This window comes from Oncorhynchus clarkii, chromosome 10, assembly GCF_045791955.1.
Source record: "Oncorhynchus clarkii lewisi isolate Uvic-CL-2024 chromosome 10, UVic_Ocla_1.0, whole genome shotgun sequence".
Taxonomy (NCBI): Eukaryota; Metazoa; Chordata; class Actinopteri; order Salmoniformes; family Salmonidae; genus Oncorhynchus; species Oncorhynchus clarkii.
The window spans coordinates 11,493,131-11,516,848 of record NC_092156.1 but is presented as its reverse complement, the minus strand read 5'-3'; the positions used below and the strand labels follow the sequence as shown (position 1 = coordinate 11,516,848).

Genomic DNA, 23,718 nt, shown 5'->3' with positions numbered 1-23,718 from the left:
ATGGGTGAGCTAGCTAGGCAGAGTTCTACTTTGAATAACAGACCTATGCCACAGGGCTATGTGAAAAACACAGACTCTGTTGAGATTCATCAAACACATCTGTTTCTGGGTGATGGTGTGGAACACTGGAAATTAAAGTAGATTTATATCAAATGTAAAGCCTGAAATCTCCACATGGACCTTATATGGTTGGTTAGATACTTTTATTTATGAGAGTGTAGATAAGTCATAAAACACAGTGAGTCATCTTCCATGGAACTCTTATAGTTCATCAGAAACCATGCATGGTGGCAGAAACTTGTCTCTGAAAATTCATAATGATCTGACTTAGCAGGCGTATAGTATATCCTCAGAATTAATAACATTTGATTGTGATTTCCACATGTCCTATAGGCTAATAGGCAATGGGATACAAAACAATGACCCATTGCCATCAGGGTGGAGTATTAATATAAGTTTCCTTCAAGATCTTTGATCTTTTGTTTATTTTATTAGGATTTCCATTAGCTACTGCACATGCTGCAGCTACTCTTCCAGGGTCCCACATAAAACGTACAAATACATGACAAAGTACAGAACAGTTATAGACAACAACAAAATAAGATATTACATTTTTTCTGGATTGCTTGAGCACGTTTGTCAAAACAGAATTCACTTTTTAAAAACAAAAATGCATTAAGATACTCAAAACATTAAATACTGTGCATTCTAAAACTACACAACCCTTGACTTTTTCCACATTTTGTTACGTTACAGCCTTATTCTAAAATTGATTGATTACATATTATTTTTTCTCAGCAATCTACACACAATACCCCATAATGACAAAGCAAAAACAGATTATTCTAATTTTTTTGCAAATGTATTAAAAATAAAAACAGAAATACTTTGTCTACATAAGTATTCAGACCCTTTGCTTTGAGACTTGAAATTGAGCTCAGGTGCATCCTGTTTCTACTGATCATCCTTGAGATGTTTCTACAACTTGGTAAATTCAATTGATTGGACATGATTTGAAAAGACACACACCTGTCTATACAAGGTTCCAAAGTTGACAGTGCATGTCAGAGCAAAAACCAAGCCATGATGTCGAAGTAATTGTCCATAGAGTCCTAAGACAAGATTGTGCTGAGGCATAGATCTGCGGAAGGGTATCAAAACATTTCTGCAGCATTGAAGGTCCCAAAGAACAGTGGCCTCCATCATTCTTAAATGGAAGAAGTTTGGAACCACCAAGACTCTTCCTAGAGCTGGCCGCCCGGCTAAACTGAGCAATCGGTGGAGAAGGGCCTTGGTCAGGGAGATGAGCAAAAACGCAATGGTCACTCTGACAGCTGCAGAGTTCCTCTGTGGAGATGGAAGAACCTTCAAGAAGGACAACCATCTCTGCGGCACACAACCATTCAGGCCTTTATGGTAGAGTGGACAGACGGAAGCCACTCCTCAGTAAAATGCACAACAGCCTGCTTGATTCTATGGTCTGATGAAACCAAGATTGAACTCTTTGGCCCAAATGCCAAGAGTCACTTCTGGAGGAAACCTGGCACCATCCCTACGGTGAAGCATGGTGGAGGCAGCATCATGCTGTGGGGATGTTTTTCAGCGGCAAGGACTGGAAGACTAGTCAGGATCGAGGCAATGATGAACGGAGCAAAGTACAGAGAGATCCTAGATGAAAACCTGCTCCAGAGCAATCAGGACTTCAGACTGGGGTGAAGGTTCACCTTCCAACAGGATAACGACCCTAAGCACACAGCCAAGACAACACAGGAGTGGCTTCGGGATACGTCTCTGAATGTCTTTGAGTGGCTCAGCCAGAGCCTGGACTTGAACCCGATCGAACATCTCTGGAGAGACCTGAAAATAGCTGTGCTGCGACGCTCCCCATTAAGCCTGACAGAACTTGAGAGGATCTTCAGAGATGAATGGGGGAAAAACTCCCCAATTACAGATGTGCCAAGCTTGTAGAGTCATACCCAAGAAGACTCGAGGCTGTAACCCCCCCCAAAAGTGCTTCAACAAAGTAGTGAGTAAAGGGTCTAAGTATTTAGGCTGTAACGTAACAAAATGTGGAAAAAGTTCAAGGGGTCTGAATAATTTCTGAATGCACTGTATGCGTAGTCTGTATCCTATTTTTCTAAAATGACTTTACTGAAGAATGTCAAGAGCATGAACATCCAGAAACCAAAGGCTTTATTAAACCTTTTTCCATTTTGTCCTTTACAAATTCACTGCTGTACAGCCTCCATACTCAACTGGCGGACCCAGACCGGTTCCAGACCCAGAACAGGGTCAATAACCCCCCCCCCCCTCCCCCTAATGTATTTGTTATTACTCCGTCCGGCTTCAACCCCTGGTATCATATAAACACACATAAGATATGGAAGAATGCATAGAATTTCAGGAAATGAGCTTCAAAACAGCAACATTTTCTCTCAGCCAACAAAAGGGGTGTGAGGGCCTCCCGAGTGGCACAGTGGTCTAAGGCACTGCATCGTACAATTGGCCCAGCATCGTCCGGGTTAGGGGAGGGTTTGGCCGGCAGGGATGTCCTTGTTCCATCGCGCACTAGCGACTGCTGTGGCAGGCCGGGCGCAGTGCACACTGACACGGTCACCAGGTGTAAGGTGTTTCCTCTGACACATTGGTGCAGATGGCTTTCGGGTTAAGTGGGCATTGTGTCAAGAAGCAGGGCTGCTTGGTTGGGTTGTGTTTCGGAGGACACACGGCTCTCGACCTTCGCCTCTCCCGAGTTCGTACTGGAGTTGAGGGGATGAGACAAGACTGTAACTACCAATTGGATACCACAAAATTGGGGAGAAAAATGGGTAAAAAAGGGGTGGGAACAGTTTGGGGTCGTGTGGGTTTGTTATGACATTATCCATCTGGACCTTTGCCAACGAGGAAATTTGTGTGACCGGACCTTCTCAAATAGTACTTCAGTACCCCTGCTGTACAGTATACACAGAGAATAAAAATTAAATACACCAAGATAACAAATCACTGCAAAAACAAAGACATTTCAAAAAAGGCAACACAAATACAATACACACCACATTCAGTCCATTTGTTCTTGTCCATCAGGCCACGTTGTCATCAACATCACACTGAATGTTTTCCCTTGGAATGCGGTGAGGAAAATATTTCCTTGCATGGCGCATCCAGGCTTGGTAGTCCTCTTCAGTAGTTGCAAACAACTGGCATTCATTGCATCTAGGAGGAACATCTGCTCATGTGGGCAGTCATCATAAACTTTCCACTTCCATGCATCTGAACCACTCTTTCTCTATGGGCCCCTCTACCATTCCTTTGTTCTTGGCCTCGGTCCATTCTTGCTAACAGCAACTCAAAAGTGACCCATTTTATGCATGAATAAGGACTGATTGCTGATTTGAACAATTGTGCAAATAAGTTTTACACACATGCCAAAGACGTTCACATTCATGGGAGTAATTTGCATCAGCTGTGATCAAACATATTCATTTAATTTGATGTGATTTACTCCACTGAAATGTGCGTCTTAAGTAGAGTTGTGTTTACCAATTTGCAAAAATGTGCTTAGCATTTGTATTGTGTGTGGAAAAAATGAATACTGTTGTACTCTAGGTTATAATGGAGATCAAGTGGACCCCAGTTTCATAAAGTGTCTTAGAAATGGAGAAACTGTGAATTCAAAATCAAATGTAAATAAGACAATGAAAATACTATTTACACACTATTCAGGTATTCATATTCTTATAAACAGTACAGTTAAATTTGATCTATAGAAATAGGAGAGGTGCTTTGATACAAAAGTTTTTTAAAGATAAACTTGCTTTTTGCTTGAGTAATCTCTGGCGGCAGAGCATTCCTCAATGACATGGCTCTGTACATAACTGAGCGACACATTAAATATTTTTTGGGGTTTGGGTACCGTGAACAAACCCATTGTGTCGTGTCTGGTGGGGGATGTATGTGTTTGAAGTGTATGCAAATAGATAATACAAGTGTTTAGGCATTTTAAACACACAAATGTTTAAAAAAAAAAAGACTAGAAGTAGTTAATCTCTCGTCAACCCTCAACCGTGAAAGACTTGATGTTAGTTGTGAATGTGCAGTTAAGGGCAAGGCGTCCTGCTTTATTTTGAGCCAGCTGCAGCTTTACTACGTCTTTCTTTGCTTCACCTGACCATATTACCGGACAGTAATCAAGAGGGGACAAGATAAGAGCCGGAACAACTACTGTTATACACTTGATCTTTGTGTCAAAAACACAGAACCTCTTTTTATAACAGACATACCTCTCCCCATCTTCACAACTTGACCATGATAATTAACCATCCAATGTTACTCCTAGGAGCTTCTTCAACTTGTCACACCCTCTACTCCAGTTGAGGTTTAGGTCTAAAAAAAATAGCTTTGAACCAAAACCAATGTGTATGGTTTTAGAGGTATTTAAGACCAGTTTATTGTTAATTATCCAGTTTGACACTGACTGTAAATCTTTGCTAAGAGTTTCACTGGCTGTAGGTGCTGATGTGTTGAGTTTGCAATTATCAGCATACATAGATAGTTTAGCTTCTTGTAAGACAAGTGGGAAATCATTTGTAAAAAAAAAGAGTAGTGGCCCAAGGGAACGGCCCTGAGGGATACCGCACTGTTAATTTCTGATGTTGGAGAAGGTTCCATTGAAACATACTCTCTTTCTATTGGATAAGTAGCTATTCAACCATGTGATGGCAGGTGATAGCAAGTTCGTTTTTTCAATGACAAATTATGATCAATAACATCAAAGGCTGCACTAAAATCTAACGACACAGCTCCAACTATCATCTTAGTTGGGCAGGTAGCCTAGCGTTGGACTTGTAACCGAAAGGTTGCAAGATCAAATCCCCGAGCTTGGTAAAAATCTGTCGTTCTGCCCCTGAACAAGGCAGTTAACCCACTGTTCCTAGGCTGTCATTGTAAATAAGAATTTGTTCTTAACTGACTTGCCTAGTTAAATAAAGATACAATTATCCATTTCTTTCAGCCAATCATCAGTTATCTGAGTCAGTGCAGTACAGGTTGAGTGCCCTTCCTCATATGCATGGTGAAAGTATGTAAACTTGTTCTTTGAAAAATAGCATTGTATCTGTTCAAACACACCAAGACAGTCATGAAGAGAGCACAACAAAGCCTATTCCCCCTCAGGAAACTAAAAAGATTTGGCATGGGTCCTGAGATCCTCAAAAGGTTCTACAGCTGCAACACCGAGAGCATCCTGACCGGTTGCATCACTGCCTGGTAAGGCAATTGCTCAGCCTCCGACCGCAAGGAACTTCAGAGGGTAGTGAGTACGGCTCAGTACATCACTGGGGCAAAGCTGCCTGCCATCCAGGACCTCTACACCAGGCGGTGTCAGAGGAAAGCCCTAAAAATTGTCAAAGACCCCAGCCACCCCAGTCATAGACGGTTCTCTCTACTACCGTATAGCAAGCGGTACCGGAGTGCCAAACCACCAAGCCATAAGAGTCCTGAACAGATAACCAAATGGTTACCCATACTTTTTTGCATTGTGTGCCCTCCCAACCCCTCTTTCACACTACTGCTACTCTCTGTTCATCATATATGCATCACTTTAACCATACCCACATGTACATACTACCTCAAACTAACCGGTGTCTGTATATAGCCTTGCTACTGTTATTTTCAAATGTATTTTTACAGTTTTATTTCTTTACTTACCTACACACACACCTTTTTTCACACTATTGGTTAGAGCCTGTAAGTAAGCATTTCACTGTAAAGTCTACACCTGTTGTATTCGGCGCACGTGACAAATAAACTTTGATTTGATTTTGATTTCTCCATGTGTTTAGTAAGAACAAGCAGCAAACTGATTGGGCGGCTGTTAGAGCCAGCAAAGGGTGCTCTACTATTTTTAGGTAGTGGAATTACTTTAGCTTCCTTCCACACCTGTGGGCACACACTCCTTTAGGCTTTTAGTTAAAGACATGGCAAAATATGGGTGGCAATACAGTCTGCTAACATTCTCAATAGTTTTCCATCTAGCCCAAACTTCGAGTGATGTATCAAATGTTTACTCAGCTTAGATATACCAGCTGAATACATACAGTTGAAGTCGGAAGTTCACATACACAACTTTTCACAACTCCTGACATTTAATCTGAGTAAAAATTCCCTGTTTTAGGTCAGTTAGGATCACCACTTTATTTTGAGAATGTGAAATGTCAGAATAATAGTATAGAGAATTATTTATTTCAGCTTTTATTTCTTTCATCACATTCCCAGCGGGTCAGAAGTTTACATACACTAAATTAGTATTTGGTAGTATTGCCTTTAAATTGTTTAACTTGGGTCAAACTTTTAGGATAGCCTTCCACAATAAGTTGGGTGAATTTTGGCCCATTCCTCCTGACAGAGCTGGTGTAACTGAGTCAGGTTTGTAGACCTCCTTGCCGGCACACGCGTTTTCAGTTCTGCCCAAAAATGTTAAATGGGATTGAGGTCAGGGCTTTGTGATGGCCACTCCAATACCTTGACTTTGTCGTCCTTAAGCCATAACTTTGGAAGTATGCCTGGGGTCATTGTCCATTTGGAAGACCCATTTGCGACCAAGCTTTAACTTCCTGCCTGACTGATGTCTTGAGATGTTGCTTCAATATATCCACAATTTTCTTTCCTCATGACGCCATCTATTTTGTGAAGTGTACCAGTCCCTCCTGCAGCAAAGCACCCCCACAACATGATGCTGCCACCCCCGTGCTTCACGGTTGGGATGGTGTTCTTCGGCTTGCAAGCCTCCCCGTTTTCCTCCAAACATAATGATGGTCATTATGGCCAAACAGTTCTTTTTTTGTTTCATCAGACCAGAGGACATTTCTCCAAAAAGTATGATCTTTGTCCACATGTGCAGTTGCAAACCGTAGTCTGGCTTTTTTATGGCAGTTTTGGAGCAGTGGCTTCTTCCTTGCTGAGCGGCCTTTCAGATTGTATTGATATAGGACTCTTTTACTGTGGATATAGATACTTTTGTACCGCTTTCCTCCAAAATCTTCACAAGGTCCTTTGCTGATGTACGGGGATTGATTTGCACTTTTCGCACCAAAGTACGTTCATCTCTAGGAGACGGAACGCGTCTCCTTCCTGAGCAGTATGATGGCTGCGTGGTCCCATGGTGTTTATACTTGCTTACTATTGTTTGTACAGATGAATGTGGTACCTTCGGGCATTTGGAAACTGCTCCCAAGGCTGAATCAGACTTGTGGAGGTCTACAATTTTGGCTGATTTCCCAAGCAAAGAGGCACTGAGTTTGAAGGTAGGCCTTGAAATACATCCACAGGTACACCTCCGATAGACTTAAATGATGTCAATTAGCCTATCAGAAGCTTCTAAAGCCATGACATCATTTTCTGGAATATTCCAAGTTGTTTAAAGGCAGTCAACTTAGTGTTTGTAAACTTCTGACCCACTGGAATTTTGATAGTGAATTAATGTCTGTAAACAATTGTTGGAACAACTACTTTGTGCATGACACAAATGTCCTAACCGACTTGCCAAACCTATTGAGTGGTTGAAAAACAAGTTTTAATAACTCCCAACTTCAACTGTACATTCAATACAGTGGTGTCCATTTATACCCTTAGCTCTCACCCCCTCCTTTCCTCAAAGATGTACTTCAATAATTTTCCATCACCCAGGACTTCTTATCAGTCAGGAGAGGCCTGGAGTTATTGGGAGTACACATTCCTAGTCCACTAAATCATTTGACTTCTCATACACAAAGAGCTTGAACCTAACACTACTTTCAATCTCTAATGATATATAAAAACAATCTATTCATACTGAAAGGATAAAATTATAGAAAACAGTAATATACAATCTATTACCACAATATTATGGTCACTACAGCCAATGCGAACTGATATTTATTTGGAGTAAACCTGTTACAAACACTATCAGTATACACTCGGTTTGGCTGAGTGATAACCTGGGTCATGTTACAGGCCTTAGTCACAGTAAGAAGCTTACTCTTTAAAGGACATCTAGATAACCAGTCAATGTTCTGGTTACCAAGAAAATAAAGTATCAGAGATCTTATCTAACATCCCACATATATTCTCCCGATACTGACAGTTAGCACTTGGCCTATAGCAGCACCCTAAAAGAGGCTTCAGATGAGGCAGGTGAACCAGCAACCACAGCACTTCTACTTAATTGTCATGAGAACCTCTGAGCTTTACAGGAATATGGCTCTGAACATTTACCGCAACACCTCCTCCGTAGACATTCCTGTCTTTTCTGTAGATGTTATATCCTTGTTTCCCTACTGCTCTGTGATCGAAGGTGCTGTCTTTAAGTGAGTCTCAGTAATGGCTAATATATTAAATATCACCTAAGATTAGCAAATACTAATCTCATTAACTTTGTTTCTGAGGCTACGTATTTATATCACCTTACTTTAAACTTTCCTGGGTAGCTTATGTAAAACTGAACTCAATGATAATAGGTTGTATTTCTAATAATTATATTTCTGATAACAAAGAATACGTTATACAGTAGACTCAGAGTGAGTGTGGTTTTGGTTCCAACACCCAGTCATTACAGGATGAATTCCATAAATACCAAACCTTAAAATGTTTTAGGCTGAAAGCATGAGAAATACTAAAATGGACTCCAGGCGGGACGCCACATCACGTGCATGTAAAAATGATGCAACGGACCATAGATGACATGAGATATTTTATTTAGATAGTGGCAGATAAAACCACCCAAGCACGACGCCCATCTATCAAGAATTTCCACATGACAAAAGCACAACATCGACTTTGATGTACAAAACAAATGATACAGTATATAAATACTTGGCCATATAAGAGCAGCACTGTAATTGCTCAGTGGCCTTGTGTCCGCCCTGAGATTGAAAGGTTGGGAGTTTGATCCCTGGCCGCATCATACAAAGAGACTAAGAATGGGACACGATGCGTCGCTGCCTGGCACTCAGCATTAAGGAGATAGATTTTGGGTAAGGCCCTACGATAGACTAGCATCCTGTCCAGGGGGTATACTTGTACGTCAAGCTACCTCAGGAGATCTGCTCCTATGAGCCGTTCCAGCTAGCTCGAGAAAGGCTACTTACTGTATTTCCTCTGGGTTTTTTAAATGCAGTATCCCCTTAACATTTGTTGAAATTGAAATGCACTCCATTTTCATTGCCGCATTTTGCTTAAGAGGGCAAAAATATTAAAACCAATCCATTTGAGGAGCTCAGAAACAAATCTATAGGAAAAACAAAAAAAACAAACCCCCAATGACCTTAAAACCCTGTGCTCATTAACAGCCTCTCAGATGACACCTGTGTGTGAAACCAAAATTCCAAAGCCACATTTTAATATCAGTCCAAAGTGAATGGCAAAAAACCGAAACTTTCAACCTGAAGTAAAAAAAAAACTCAACGCATAGCCTACAGCAGGGGGGTCTCCAACCCTGTTCCTGGAGAACTTCCCTCCTGTAGATTGTCACTCCAACTCCAGTTGTAACTAACCTGGTTCAGTTTATCAACCAGCTAACTAATAGAAGGTGCGCTAGATTAAGGTTGAAGTGAAAACCTACAGGATGGTAGCTCTCCAGGAACAGGGTTGGAGTGAAAACCTACAGGATAGTAGCTCTCCAAGAACAGGGTTGGAGTGAAAACCTACCGGATGGTAGCTCTCCAGGAACAGGGTTGGAGTGAAAACCTACCGGACGGTAGCTCTCCAGGAACAGGGTTGAAACAATAGAAAACTGATCAAATGCAAACTGCATGAAAAGGAGGATTTTAAGTTAAGATGTAGGAGACAAAACTCAGGATCTGTGAGCTCCTTCGTGTGTGGTTTAACAACCTGTAGTACAATACCATTACACAGTGAAACTTAACTTAAGGAAAGCATAGAAATAGCGCACAAAGAACATATCTACCGCTTCTTAGACTTGCTTTCAAATGAGAATGGCAGAGCTATAACTTTTGGTAGGGTCGCCCAAAAGGTTACATATTTCAGCTTTAATGTGATCAACAAACTATCATTTTACAATAAAAATAAATGTGCCGGTAAATATGAACAAAAACTAGGTCATGAGGCACACATTAGCTGGTTCCCACTGGTCAATAGAGAAAATGAAAAAACAACATTCTTATTTTTTTGGGACATAAATTCTTTGAGTCTGCATGTGTGCAGCTGTCATTACACAGGCACTGACTGACCAAAGTTCACAATCACACAAGCTGCATAACTAACACACCCTTGACCACATGTAGTTAGCTAAGGAGGCTCACTGTTACGCCATGCACCTAGGGCTGGGAAATATAGTGGGGAAGGGCACAGAGCTTTGGTGTTTCAGCAATTTAAAACGATTTCAGCTTTGTAAGACATGTCTCTTCCGAGTTGCAAGTTGACCTCAGAGTACCCAGATGTGCATGTATGCATGAGAGGGCCGACAGAATTAACTAACTACTCTATTTCAAATCTCCTGCTTCAGTTGAATAAAATTGAAAATACTTGTGCAAACCATTTTCTGAAGGCCTCAAGGCTCAAATAAATCTAAGAAACAAACATACAGAATAAAGAAGCTTTACAGGGAATAGAAGATTCTGTGGTGGTCGGTGGATTGGTCCTTAGTCCTGAATAGAAGGGGTTTGGAATTGATACTTTTGCGCGGACCCGTGTAGGCAGGTGTAAAAATGGAATGCAACAGACAGGGTAACTGGCCACACCACTGCGATGGGGGTGCAGCACAGAAGGGCCTCTGACAGGCCCTAAAGTTAGTTGAGATTGTTGGTCCGTTTGCAAGGTGTAGACCAGTGTTTCCCAATGCCAGTCCTCCAGTACCTCCAATAGCATACACTTTTTTGTTGTAGCCGCAGACAAACTGACCTGATTCAACTCAATGAGGGCTTGATTAGTTGACAAGTTGAGGTGTGCTTGTCCAGGGCTACAGGAAGAATGCGTTCTGTTGGAGGTACAGGACGATAGGAGTTGGAAAACACTGTTCTAGACCAGGGTTTCCCCAACTCTGTCCTGGTCCCACCACCTGGGTGCACATTTTGGTTTTGGATTTCTACACAACTGACTCAAATAATCAAAGCTTGAAGAGTTGGTTATTCAAAACATGTGTAGTACTAGGGCAAAAAAAGGAAATGTGCACCAGAGCCCCAGGACCGAGTTAGGGGAACCCTGGTGTAGACACACAACACACCAGAGCCCCAGGACCGAGTTAGGGGAACCCTGGTGTAGACAGACAACACCAGAGCCCCAGGACCGAGTTAGGGGAACCCTGGTGTAGACAGACACAACACCAGAGCCCCAGGACCGAGTTAGGGGAACCCTGGTGTAGACAGACACAACACCAGAGCCCCAGGACCGAGTTAGGGGAACCCTGGTGTAGACAGAAACAACACCAGAGCCCCAGGACCGAGTTAGGGGAACCCTGGTGTAGACAGACACAACACCAGAGCCCCAGGACCGAGTTAGGGGAACCCTGGTGTAGACAGACACAACATTTAGAAGACAGAGATAAGAGCGAAGACCCCGTAGAGGAGGGCACAGGGGTACGCCACCAGAAGCTGCTGTCCGTCCATGGCCAGGGCCGAGATGAAGATCTTGGAAGCAGAGAAACTGCACCAGCCAATTATCGTGGCTGCGATGATTATTCCAAACATGCCTCTGAAAAGGTAAATTAAGTTAGATCAGTTAGTAAAATGTCGGCATGCACCCGGACCACCAAACCCACTACCATGGCAGAAAAAAAATATCATAGGGAAAACACTGGTGTGGTTAAGATAATTGCACTGTAATACTCCATATACAAACAAATAGGGCATCAAAAGTCAAAGGCTGATTATAAAATTGTTGTGCACCACCCGACACTTACAATAAACAGATACAATCTATTGTAGTGACACAGGAGCATATGGAGCTAACCTCTTCTCAGGCCCATGTTTGTACTTACTGTAAAGACAAGATGACTCCGAAGCTGGCAAGGAGGATCATGGGTAGCAGGCAGTAGCCCAGTACGCTGGCGACACAGCCAAACGACACGCCGGTCATGCTCATTAAGTTGAGGAGGCAGTACATCCCCAGGCAGCCGATGGCACTGATGCCGTACACATAGCCAAACTGGATCTTTCCTGTCTGCAGCAGTTAGACAGGAACATATAGACAACTCATCAGCCATCCCCTTTTACATAGTCATCTCTTCCCAGGACAAACAATGTTATATTATAGCACAAGGTAAAATTTTAAATACATATTGATACCATGTAAGTGTTCAAGTGATGTACTGCATCAATAGAATAGTTCTTACTAGAAGTAAAGTGGCTCCGAAGGCCAGACAGAACACCATGGGTCCAGCCAGGTCAGTCTCGTTCATAATGTTACCGTCTGCTGCCTTCATGGGGTGTAGCACTGTCAGGGTCTTCTGCCAGATGTGGTCAAAGTTTATGCCTAATTCTATGAGGCATACCCATGAAAAGATATTAAAACAATATGAGATATAAGAAAAAGGGTTGGGTGAGAGGGACAACTCATTCATACAATAGTCTGAACAAAAATCTATATACCCCCTAGAATGAAATACACTTTAAATTTAAGGGAAATTACAAGCCAAGAAATAAGTATTTATGACGAGAACGCATGTCTCCCTATGACACCACTGTATCAGATGAATGGAGTGGAAGATGTATGCCTACCTCCAAAATAAGATCCTGCCTAGCAGGATGGCCCTGGTGGCTCCTCCCTAGCAGGATGGCCCTGGTGGCTCCTCCCTAGCAGGATGGCCCTGGTGGCTCCTCCCTAGCAGGATGGCCCTGGTGGCTCCTCCCTAGCATACTTCCTGTTTGGCCCTGTCCGGGGGTGTCCTCGGATGGGGCCACAGTGTCTCCTGACCCCTCCTGTCTCAGCCTCCAGTATTTATGCTGCAGTAGTTTGTGTGTCGGGGGGCTAGGGTCAGTTTGTTATATCTGGAGTACTTCTCCTGTCCTATTCAGTGTCCTGTGTGAATTTAAGTGTGCTCTCTCTAATTCTCTCTTTCTTTCTCTCGGAGGACCTGAGCCCTGGGACCATGCCTCAGAACTACCTGACATGATGACTCCTTGCTGTCCCCAGTCCACCTGGCCGTGCTGCTGCTCCAGTTTCAACTGTTCTGCCTTATTATTATTTGACCATGCTGGTCATTTATGAACATTTGAACATCTTGGCCATGTTCTGTTATAATCTCCACCCGGCACAGCCAGAAGAGGACTGGCCATCCCACACAGCCTGGTTCCTCTCTAGGTTTCTTCCTAGGTTTTGGCCTTTCTAGGGAGTTTTTCCTAGCCACCGTGCTTCTACACCTGCATTGCTTGCTGTTTGGGATTTTAGGCTGGGTTTCTGTACAGCACTTTGAGATATCAGCTGATGTACGAAGGGCTATATAAATAAATGCGATTTGATTTAGCAGGATGGCCCTGGTGGCTCCTCCCTAGCAGGATGGCCCTGGTGGCTCCTCCCCAGCAGGATGGCCCTAGACTGCAGACCCATTTAGTGCACACAGCTGGATAACTGGGCAACTCTGACTTAGAGACTTTCCCGTCTCAGGGGGAATGCAACACGGATACAGAACAGATCTCACTAAAGATCTAAAAGTTATACAGCTGCACCATTGAGATCATCTTGACTGGCTGCATCACCGCCTGGTATGGCAACGGCTTGGCATACGACTGCAAGACACTACGTCCCTGTACATCACTGGGGCCGAGCTCCAGAGGAAAGCCCTAAAAATGTTCCAATACTCCTGCCACCCAAGACATGTACCGTTCTCTCTGCTACTGCACAGCAAGCAGTATCGATGCGCCAAGTCTGGAACCAACAGGACCCTGAACAGCTTCTATCCTAAGCCATGGGACGGCTAAATAGTTAACCAAATAGCTACCCAGACTACCTGCATAGACCCTTTTTCCACACACTCATCACATATGCTGCTGCTACTGTTCATTTTCTATCCTGTTGCCTAGTCAACTTATCCCTAACTATATGTACCATCTACCTCAATTACCTCATACCCTTTCACTTCGACTTGGTACCCGTGTATAATGCCAGGTTATCATTACCGTGTATTTATTCCTACTTATTTGTATATTTTTCTCTGCGTTGTTGGGAAGGGCCAGTAAGTAAGCATTTCACTGTTAGTGACCGGGTGTTTACGAAGCATGCAACATAACATTTGATTTGAAGACATCTGAAACCCATCATAGGGCTCCCCTGACTAGAGGTCGACCGATTAAATCGGCATGGACGCCAATTACATTGCAATCCGAGGAAACTGCGTGGCAGGCTGACCACCTGTTAAGCGAGTGCAGCATCTAAAGGACCTTGGCTCCTTGCATCCACAAGGTAAGTTGTTTGCTAGCATTGAACTTAAGATTGTTAACTTATAATTTTTTTTTTTTTTTAACTATCACTAGTTAACTACACATGGTTGATGATATTACTAGTTTAACTAGCTTGTCCTGTGTTGCATATAATCAATGCGGTGCCTGTTAATTTATCATCGAATCACAGCCTTCTTCAACTTCACCAAACGGGTGATTTAACAAAAGCGCATTGCCGAAAAAAGCCATCTTTGCACAAATGTACCTAACCATAAACATCAATGTCTTGTTTAAAATCAATACACAGAAGTATATATTTTTAAACCTGCATGTTTAGTTAAACATTCATGTTAGCAGGCAATATTAACTAGGGAAATAGTGTCACTTCTCTTGCGTTCAGTGCAAGCAGAGTCAGGGTATATGCAACAATTTGCTTGGTTCGTTGCGAAATGTGAACTAATTTGCCAGAATTATACATAATTATGACATAACATTGAAGGTTGTGCAATGTAACAGAAACATTTGGACCGTATTTCACTGAAAGAATCAACATTTTGTTTTCGAAATTATAGTTTCCGGATTTGACCATATTAAATGACCAAAGGCTGGTATTTCTGTGTGCTTATTATAATTAAGTCATGATTAGATAGAGCAGTCTGACTGAGCTGTGGTAGGCAGCAGCAGGCTCGTAAGCATTCATTCAAACTTTACTGTGTTTGCCAGCAGCTCTTAGCAATGCTTGAAACACAGCGCTGTTTATGACTTCAAGCCTATCAATTCCAGTGCCTATAAGAACAAAGGTATATGAAATCCAAATGGTATAGAGAGAAAAAGTCAACGCATCATAATTCCTATAATAACTACAATCTAAAACTTCTTAACTGGGAATATTGAACCACCAGCTTTCAGATGTTCTCTTGTTCTCAGCAAGGAACTTAAATGTTTGCTTTTTTACATGGCACATACTCTCTTCTCCCAACATGTTTTTGCATTATTTAAACCAAATTGAACATGTTTCACTATTTATTTATTTATTTTTGAGACTAAATAGATGTAATTTATTATATTAAGTTAAAATAAGTGTTAATTCAGTATTGTTGCAATTGTCATTATTACAAATATATAAATAAATAAAATATCTGGTATCTGCTTTTTTAAACTCCAATAATCGGAATTGGCGTTGACAAATCGTTGGTCGACCTCGACCCCTGACCTCTGCCCACTCTTTCACCTTGAGGAAATTCCAGTGTCTTTCATTCCCCCAATCAATCCCAAGTATCTGGCCCCCATGCTCTGGTCCCCATGCTCTGGCATAGGTCTGAGAGTATAGGATTCAATCGAAAAGCTCCACCTGGCTTCTGATAGATCACGTGGAATTTGTGCCATATTGCTTAAAACTAGCCAATCCTCTCAGATCAACAAAGGTGCCTAGGGAGGTGGATGAAAGGGCTTGATTTGGGATAAAGCATTCTTTACCATCCCTTTCCCCTGTGGAGTCTCACCACCGGGTTATCCTTACCCTCCAGCAGCGGGGGCTCTTCGTCAAAGCTGCTGCCGTACATGGACTGTGTGGGGGAAGGTGTGAAGGCCGGTGTGGGCTGGTAGATCTGGCCGGTGTAGGGCTGCTGAGGTTGCATCATCCCTGGGGCTGCGTATCCCATTGGCTGGGAGTAGTCATACTGACCATATTGACCCCTGGGGTGACACACAGGAACACTTCTCAGAACCCCTCCAAGCCTTTATTAAACACAAACATGTCACGTCTCAAGCTAGTAAGCAACATGGGAACAGAACTAGCAAAACTGGCCCTTGCGAGAAATTGGAGACAGGCTTTTCTAAAGTGTAGCTATTCTCAGATCACAGTGAGAGAAGTGACTGATCAAATCAACGTTTATTGGTTGCATCCACAGATTTGCAGATGTTCTCAGGTGCAGCGATACTCCAGCGTTTTTAGCGCCAACAGTGTAGTAATAATACCTAACAATACAAAACGCACATAAAGTCAAGTAAATTAAGCCCCTTTGCTTCCAGAACAGCCCGATTTATTCGGGGCATGGAAACATTGCTCAATTGGTATCAAGAGACCTAATGTGCGCCAGGAAAACATTTCCCAAACCATCACCCCACCAGCCTGTACCGCTGACACCTGGCAGGATGGGGCCATGGACTCATGCCTCTTACGCCAAATCCTGACTGCCATCAGCATGACGGGATTCGTCAAACCAGGCGTGGTTTTTCCACTCAATTGTCCAATGTGTCCACTGGAGCGGCTTCTTGTTTCTAGCTGATTGGAAAGAAAACCGGTGTGGTGACATGTTATGCGGTCCGAGATGCCGTTCTGCACACCACTGTTGTACTGCGCTGTTATTTGCCCATTTGTGGCCTGCCTGTTAGTTTGCACGATTCTTGCCATTCTCCTTTGACCTCTCATCAACGAGCTGTTTTCGACCAAAGGACTACCGTTTTTACATAATTTTCAGTAAACCCTAGACACCGTCATATGTGAAAAGCCCAGGAGGCCGGATGTTTGAGATACTGAAACTGGCACACCTGGCACTGACAATCATACCACACTCAAAGTTGCTTAGGTCATTTGTTTTGCCCATTCTAACATTCAATCAAACAGTAACTGAATGCCTCGATGTCTGCTATCTATATATCGCCACTGCCACGTGACTCACGGTCTGTAGGAGCGAACCAATTCTTGAACAGGGTGGTGTACTTACTAAAATGGCCACTGTGTGTGTGTGTGTGTGTGTGTGTGTGTGTGTATACAGTACCAGTCAAAAGTTTGGACAACTACTCGTTCAAGGGTTTCTTTATTCTTACTATTTTCTACATTGTAGATTAATAAAGACAAACTATGAAATAACATGTACTGAATCATGTAGTAACCAAAGAAAAGTTCAATCAAAATCTATTTTATATTTGAGATTCCGCAAAGAAGCCACCCTTTGCCTTAATGACAGCTTTGCACACATTGCATTCTCTCAACCAGCTTCAAGTGGAATGCTTTTCCAACAGAGTTCCCACATATGCTGAGCACTTGTTGGCTGCTTTTCCTTCACTCTGCGGTCCAACTCATCCCAAACCATCTCAGATGGGTTGAAGTCGGGTGATCGTGGAGGCCAGGTCATCTGCTGTGCAGTCTCCTGTAGTCTACGATTAGCTCCTTTGTTTTGTTGAAGTTGAGGGAGAGGTTATTTTCCTTGTACCACTTCTGTCAGAGTGCTCTCCTCCTCACTGTAGGTTGTCTCATTGTGGTTGGTAATACCTCGTTTCAGGAAGTGATGTCACTGAGTACTGCCCCTAATAATAATAAAATAAAATAAAAATATATATATATATATAAGCAGTGTGCAGCGTTTTCCTTTCTGTTTTCCATGAGTTTGCCTACATCTCCAGCACCTTGATGTCCGTATGTTCTTCAGCTTTAGTAAACAGGCCTACCACTGTTTGGTCATCGGCAAACTTGATGATTATGTTGAAGACACGTGTGGCCACACACTTATGGGTGAACAGTAGGGGCTGAGCACAAGAGGCTGAGCAAGCACACATGCGGGGGCCCCCCTGTTGAGGATCAGCGTGGCAGATGTGGTGAAGGTAGGCAACAACACTTGAGGTCGGCCCATCAGGAAGTCCAGGCCTGCCAACCGTGTCAAACTTTTTAGAGTACCAGACGCAAGCTGGAAATTGGATATTCATGTGCTTAAACATTATGGATCACACCTGGTTCAGTTCAGTCCATTGAAAAGACAAATAAATAAATAAATAATAAATAAATAATAAAACAAATAAAATATTCATACTGATAAGTACAGAACATATAAAATATATGTTTTGTGGAATTAGCACAGATTGTATGTTTATACCATTACATGTTCAGTGTAGAATGGAGATAATTATCTAGAATGTTTTTCTAAGCACATGCCCCCAAGTCACTATAGTAGAGGAACGCATGTCACCTCTCAAACAGGGCCAGCTCACAAGTATTGGCTTTTTAGACACGGTTCCTAAATCAACATTAAAAACTAAATCATTTTGAAAACATAAAAACAAAAACAAATGATTGCATCGACACAGACCGCAAACTGGTTACGCAAAGCTTAAGTAGGCTACCTCAAAGGGAATCTGACCGCTGTTCGCTAGAAGAGTCTGCCGTTTCAGCCTATGTAAAGGTGCCTATTAGATTTCTTTGCAGCACATACATCATTTCAGATTTTCGAAATTGATAAAATCTCAAATCTAGTGCAAAGGCATTTTTAGAAGCATTACCTCTTTAGCTAATACCCGACACTGAATCATTCTCCATCACGCAGTCTTCTAAACTCCCCACTCCATTTAATGCCAAGATATTTATATTTATTTTACTTTTATGCTTTTTGTGACGTGGATCATAATTAGTTAGTCTATCAGGATGCGTGATCCTCGTAATGTTACGTAGAAAATACAACTAATGGGACGCAGAATTAAATGTATCAAACTCGCACAAATTCAAACAGATATTTTTCGTATTTGCATTTAATTTCTTTCACTAGCAAATGCGAGTGAACTGCTGGCACTTTAGAGCCCGCTGAACGTCCATCTTATGTTCGCTAACGTTAGCTTGAAACAATTAGTGTTTACCTTTCCACAACACACGGAGTCGATAAGGGATTTGTCCATGTGTTTACGTACAGCTGAGTCGGAAAACTCAGCATCACAAAAAACAGGAAGGGCAGACACGGGGGTAGTAGCTACATCGAATAATGATGTATTCATCTCCATGTACAGAGTTTGTGTCAATGGACATGTCTACATGTTGCAGCTCGAGAATCGGGATGTTAGATTTATTTTTCATTCAAATGTAAATAAAGATATATTTATTTATATAAATAATCAGACCCTATTCATTTCTGCGTACTTTTAACTCGGATCTCGTACATGAACAGAATTGCACAGTTGGTACGCAAAATGCAGGCAGGTCTGCAAGTTGGCAGTTAACCAACCCACTGTTCCTAGGCCGTCAATGAAAATAAGAATTTGTTCTTAACTGACTTGCCTAGTTAAATAAAGGTCAAATAAAACATTTAAAAAGGTGGAAGTGATACGGTCCTTAACTTGCCTCTCAAAGCACTTCATGATTAATGCACTGCTAACAGGTTGACAAAACTTACTGTTTGTAGGGATCTTCCGTGTTACTGTAGCCATATCCAGCTGGTTGCCCGTGGTCATCTACACTGTAGCTGGACTGGTAGAAATCTGTGTTGAGGTTGTCAAACCCTGACATTTCTGACCGTCTGCAAAAAACAAATGGTTCATATAAGACTAGTAAGGCTGGAGGAGAAAATTGTCAACAGTATTCAATAGATGGCATAGCACAGCTTCTTGACGCATAGGTATCTGGGAAGTTATTGTGTGTGTTATTCCTGCCCTTCATCCTTTCAAGTAACTAGCTAAATCAGATTAACCTAGTGAGATGGCAAACGTTAGCTAGAAACGCAGCATCATGGGGAACGCCATTCGCCAAATTTCAAGACGTTAATCCATCTGAACAGTGACATTGATGTTGTGCAATCATACCGAACTCTGTAAGCATTCAGTTTTCATTTGGGATAATAGCTAGCTAGCTGCTACATAGCTATCTGGCTGGATAGCTAACAGCTAATAATGTCGGTGCAGCGAAGATACTGATAACCAACACCTTCGCATGGAAACCCAAATTGAATTCTACGTCGGGCAGAAATTAATGTTTGAATCAGGAAAGTTCTCGCTCACATCCTCTACAAGTCACAATGTTGAATAAAAATATATTTAAACTTTACCAGTTGTCCGTGCGGTTGGTCCATTTGGGGGTAGGCATGTGAGACAATATTCACAGGAAAGTGTAATTAAATGAACGTTTTAAAGCGCTGGTAGTGCATTTACATTTCTATCACCTGAAGCATGGCACAATATTAAAATATAGCTGGTGCACGAGTTTACTTTGTTCTGCCCGCATGTTTCAGGTGTAGAAATCTGAACACACTACCAGGCTTTGAAAAGTTTATGTAATTATACTTTCCTGTGGATATATTGTTTCACATTCCTACCGACAAAAAGGGCCATCCACACGGACAACCAGTAAAATACGTGAAAATAATGAAGATATAATTGCATTCAACAATTCTGACTTGTAGACACGAGGTAGCTTTCTTGATTCAAACGATAATTTCTCCACGATATAGAAATCAACGTAATTCAATGTTTGGTTTCCAGGAAACTAAGGTCTTAGTTTGTGGTTGACCTCATTACTTTACTGCTAGATTAGCAAATACTGTATTTACGTTTCTTACCAATTTTAGGCTGCATTTACAGGCAGCCCATAATTCTTTTTTATTACACCAATAGGTCTTTTGAACAATCACATCAGATATTTTTCAGAGCTGAGCTGATTGAGAAAACGCCAAATTAGTGAAAACAAGATCAGAATTGGGCTGCCTGTGTAAAAGTACCCAGGCAGATTTAGCTTTAATCAGGAGTTCAATGAAATTATAGCTAACGTTCGTTTTTTTAAACTACACAATTCGGCACCGGGCTCGTTACCTAACGGTAAAGTGATTGTTGGGTAACATTAGTTAGCTAACTAATTGTGTTAGCCAAAGTAGTGACCAGCTAGCCAACCAACCGAAAAAGGTGCTAAGTAGTTTGCTAACGAGGTCAGCTAGCTAGGGCACAGTTAACGTTAGCCAATAATAATGTAGCGAAATGTTAGCTAAATTAAAACGATATCTAGCTAAATCGTTAATTCACTAAAAACGGTGGTAGCTACCTAATTATCAGCTAACTATGCAAATGTATTTAAAGTTAACTGGCTGCTGCCTAGCTTAGATTTAGAGCAGAATGTCAGAGTGGCTGGTACGTTAGCTCGTTTATAGCACAACTGAAAACATACTAAATTAATGTGGGCCTCGATAAAATACTTAATCAAGCTATATATATATTTATGTACTATGGCCTTCACAAAGCAATACTAACTGTTTTACCTGCAACGTAGAACAATTCTACTCTGGACTCCGCCAACTTAGCTACGTGTCAAGAGAATAATATCAGCAACACTAAAACAGTACTTCCGGGTCCCGAATTCCGAACATTTAAAAAATAAAAGTCCTCCACGTAATAGTAGAAAAGTGTCAACAACCTGTATTTCTTCATGTCATATAAAAAAATATTAATCCCATATTTAAGTGACACACGCATTATGACACACACATAGACTGTAAAGTCCATGCAGAATAAGAGCACCTCCTCCCAGCTGCCCACTGCACTGAGGCTAGGAAACAATGTCACCACTGATAAATCCACTATAATTGAGAATTTCAATAAGCATTTTTCTACGGCTGGCCATGCTTTCCACCTGGCTACCCCTACCCCGGTCATCAGCCCTGCACTCCCCACAGCAACTCGCCCAAGCCTCCCCATTTCTCCGTCACCCAAATCCAGGTAACTGATGTTCTGAAAGAGCTGCAAAATCTGGACCCCTACAAATCAGCCGGGCTAGACAATCTGGACCCCCTCTTTCTAAAATGATCTGCCGAAATTGTTGCAACCCCTATTACTAGCCTGTTCAACCTCTCTTTTGTATCGTCTGAGATTCCCAAAGATTGAAAAGCTGCTGCGGTCATCCCCCTCTTGAAAGGGGGAGACACTCTATTCCCAAACTGCTACAGACCTATATCTATCCTACCCTGCCTCTCAAAGGTCTTCGAAAGCCAAGTTAACAAACAGATTACTGACCATCTCGAATCCCACCGTACCTTCTCCGCTATGCAATCTGGTATCAGAGCTAGTCATGGGTGCACCTAAACGATATCATAACCACCATCGATAAAAGACAATTCTGTGCAGCTGTAGTAATCGACCTGGCCAAGGCTTTCGACTCTGTCAATCACCACATTCTTATCGGCAGAGTCAACAGCCTTGGTTTCTCAAATAACCGCCTCGCCTGTTTCACCAACTACTTCTCTGATAGAGTTCAGTGTGTGAAATCGGAGGGCCTGTTGTCCGGACCTCTGGCAGCCTCTATGGGAGTGCCACAGGGTTCAATTCTCGGGCCGACTCTCTTCTTTGTATACATCCATGATGTCGCTCTTCCTGCTGGTGATTCTCTGATCCACCTCTACGCAGACGACACCATTCTGTATACTTCTGGCCCTTCTTTGGATACTGTGTTAACGACAAGCTTCAATGCCATACAACTCTCCTTCCGTGGCCTCCAACTGCTCTTAAATGCAAGTTAAACTAAATGCATGCTCTTCAACCAATCGCTGCCCACACCTGCCCGACTGTCCAGCATCACAACTCTGGACGGTTCTGACTTAGAATATGTGGACAACTACAAGTACCTATGTGTCTGGTTAGACTGTAAACTCTCCTTCCAGACTCAGATTAAGCATCTCCAATCCAAAATTAAATCTAAAATCGGGTTCCTATTTCACATCAAAGCATCCTTCACTCATGCTGCCAAACATACCCTCGTAAAACTGACCATCCAACCAATCCTCGATTTCGGCGATGTCATTTTCAAAATAGCCTCCAATACCCTACTCAACAAATTGGATGCAGTCTATCACAATGCAATCCGTTTTGTCACCAAAGCCCCATATACTACCCACCATTGCGACCTGTACCCTCTCGTTGGCTGACCCTCGCTTCATACTCGTTGCCAAACCCATTGGCTCCAGGTCATCTACAAGTCTTTGCTAGATAAAGCCCCGCCTTATCTCAGCTCACTGGTCACCATAGCAGCACCCACCCGTAGCACACGCTCCAGCAGGTATATTTCACTGGTCACCCCCAAAGCCAATTCCTCCTTTGGCCACCTTTCCTTCCAGTTCTCTGCTACCAATGACTGGAACGAACTGCAAAAATCACTGAAGCTGGAGACTCATATCTCCCTCACTAACTTTAAGCACCAGCTGTCAGAGCAGCTCACAGATCACTGCACCTGTACATAGCCCATCTGTAAATAGCCCATCCAACTACCTCATCCCCATACTGTATTTATTTATTAATCTTTCTCGTTTGCACCCAAGTATCTCTACTTGCATATTCATCTTCTGCACATCTATCTTCTGCACATCTATCACTCGTGTTTAATTGCTATATTGTAATTACTTTGCCACCATGGCCTATTTATTGCCTTGCCTCCCTTAGCTTACCTCATTTGCACACACTGTATATAGACTTTTTTCTTCTGTATTATCGACTATATGTTTGTTTATTCCATGTGTAACTCTGTGTTGTGTCGAACGGCTTTGCTTTATCTTGGCCAGGTTGCAGATGTAAATGAGAACTTGTTCTCAACTAGCCTACCAGGTTAAATAAAGGTGGA

The 23,718-nt window shown here is 42.3% G+C and overlaps 1 protein-coding gene across 3 annotated transcripts; it reads right to left on the bottom strand.

Moving 5' to 3' along the window:
• Positions 1-8,712: 8,712 nt before the first annotated feature.
• On the bottom strand, positions 8,713-21,452 carry LOC139418006 (protein YIPF5-like). 3 transcript variants are annotated; one of them, XM_071167081.1, is made up of 8 exons: positions 21,371-21,449; positions 19,523-19,645; positions 15,886-16,061; positions 12,323-12,468; positions 11,969-12,150; positions 11,497-11,682; positions 9,721-11,395; positions 8,713-9,677 (listed from the first exon to the last, which is right to left on the bottom strand). In XM_071167081.1, exons 2-6 carry the CDS (start codon positions 19,633-19,635, stop codon positions 11,520-11,522), a joined length of 780 nt encoding a protein of 259 aa, XP_071023182.1. In that variant the 5' UTR covers positions 19,636-19,645; positions 21,371-21,449; the 3' UTR covers positions 8,713-9,677; positions 9,721-11,395; positions 11,497-11,519. The 3 variants fall into 3 exon arrangements, with proteins under 3 accessions (XP_071023182.1, XP_071023183.1, XP_071023181.1); XM_071167082.1 differs by having other exon boundaries at positions 9,721-11,344; positions 21,371-21,448; XM_071167080.1 differs by having other exon boundaries at positions 8,713-11,193; positions 11,446-11,682; positions 21,371-21,452.
• Between the last annotated feature and the right edge of the window lie 2,266 nt (positions 21,453-23,718).

Bases quoted from the DNA above. Each gene is read 5' to 3' on its own strand.
- LOC139418006 (XM_071167080.1), bottom strand. From the start codon at position 19,635: ATGTCAGGGTTTGACAACCTCAACACAGATTTCTACCAGTCCAGCTAC. The intron at 12,469-15,885 runs GTAAGGATAACC...TATGCCTCATAG, and splicing joins AGAGCCCCCGCTGCTGGAGG to AATTAGGCATAAACTTTGAC. The intron at 12,151-12,322 runs GTAAGAACTATT...TAACTGCTGCAG, and splicing joins TCGGAGCCACTTTACTTCTA to ACAGGAAAGATCCAGTTTGG.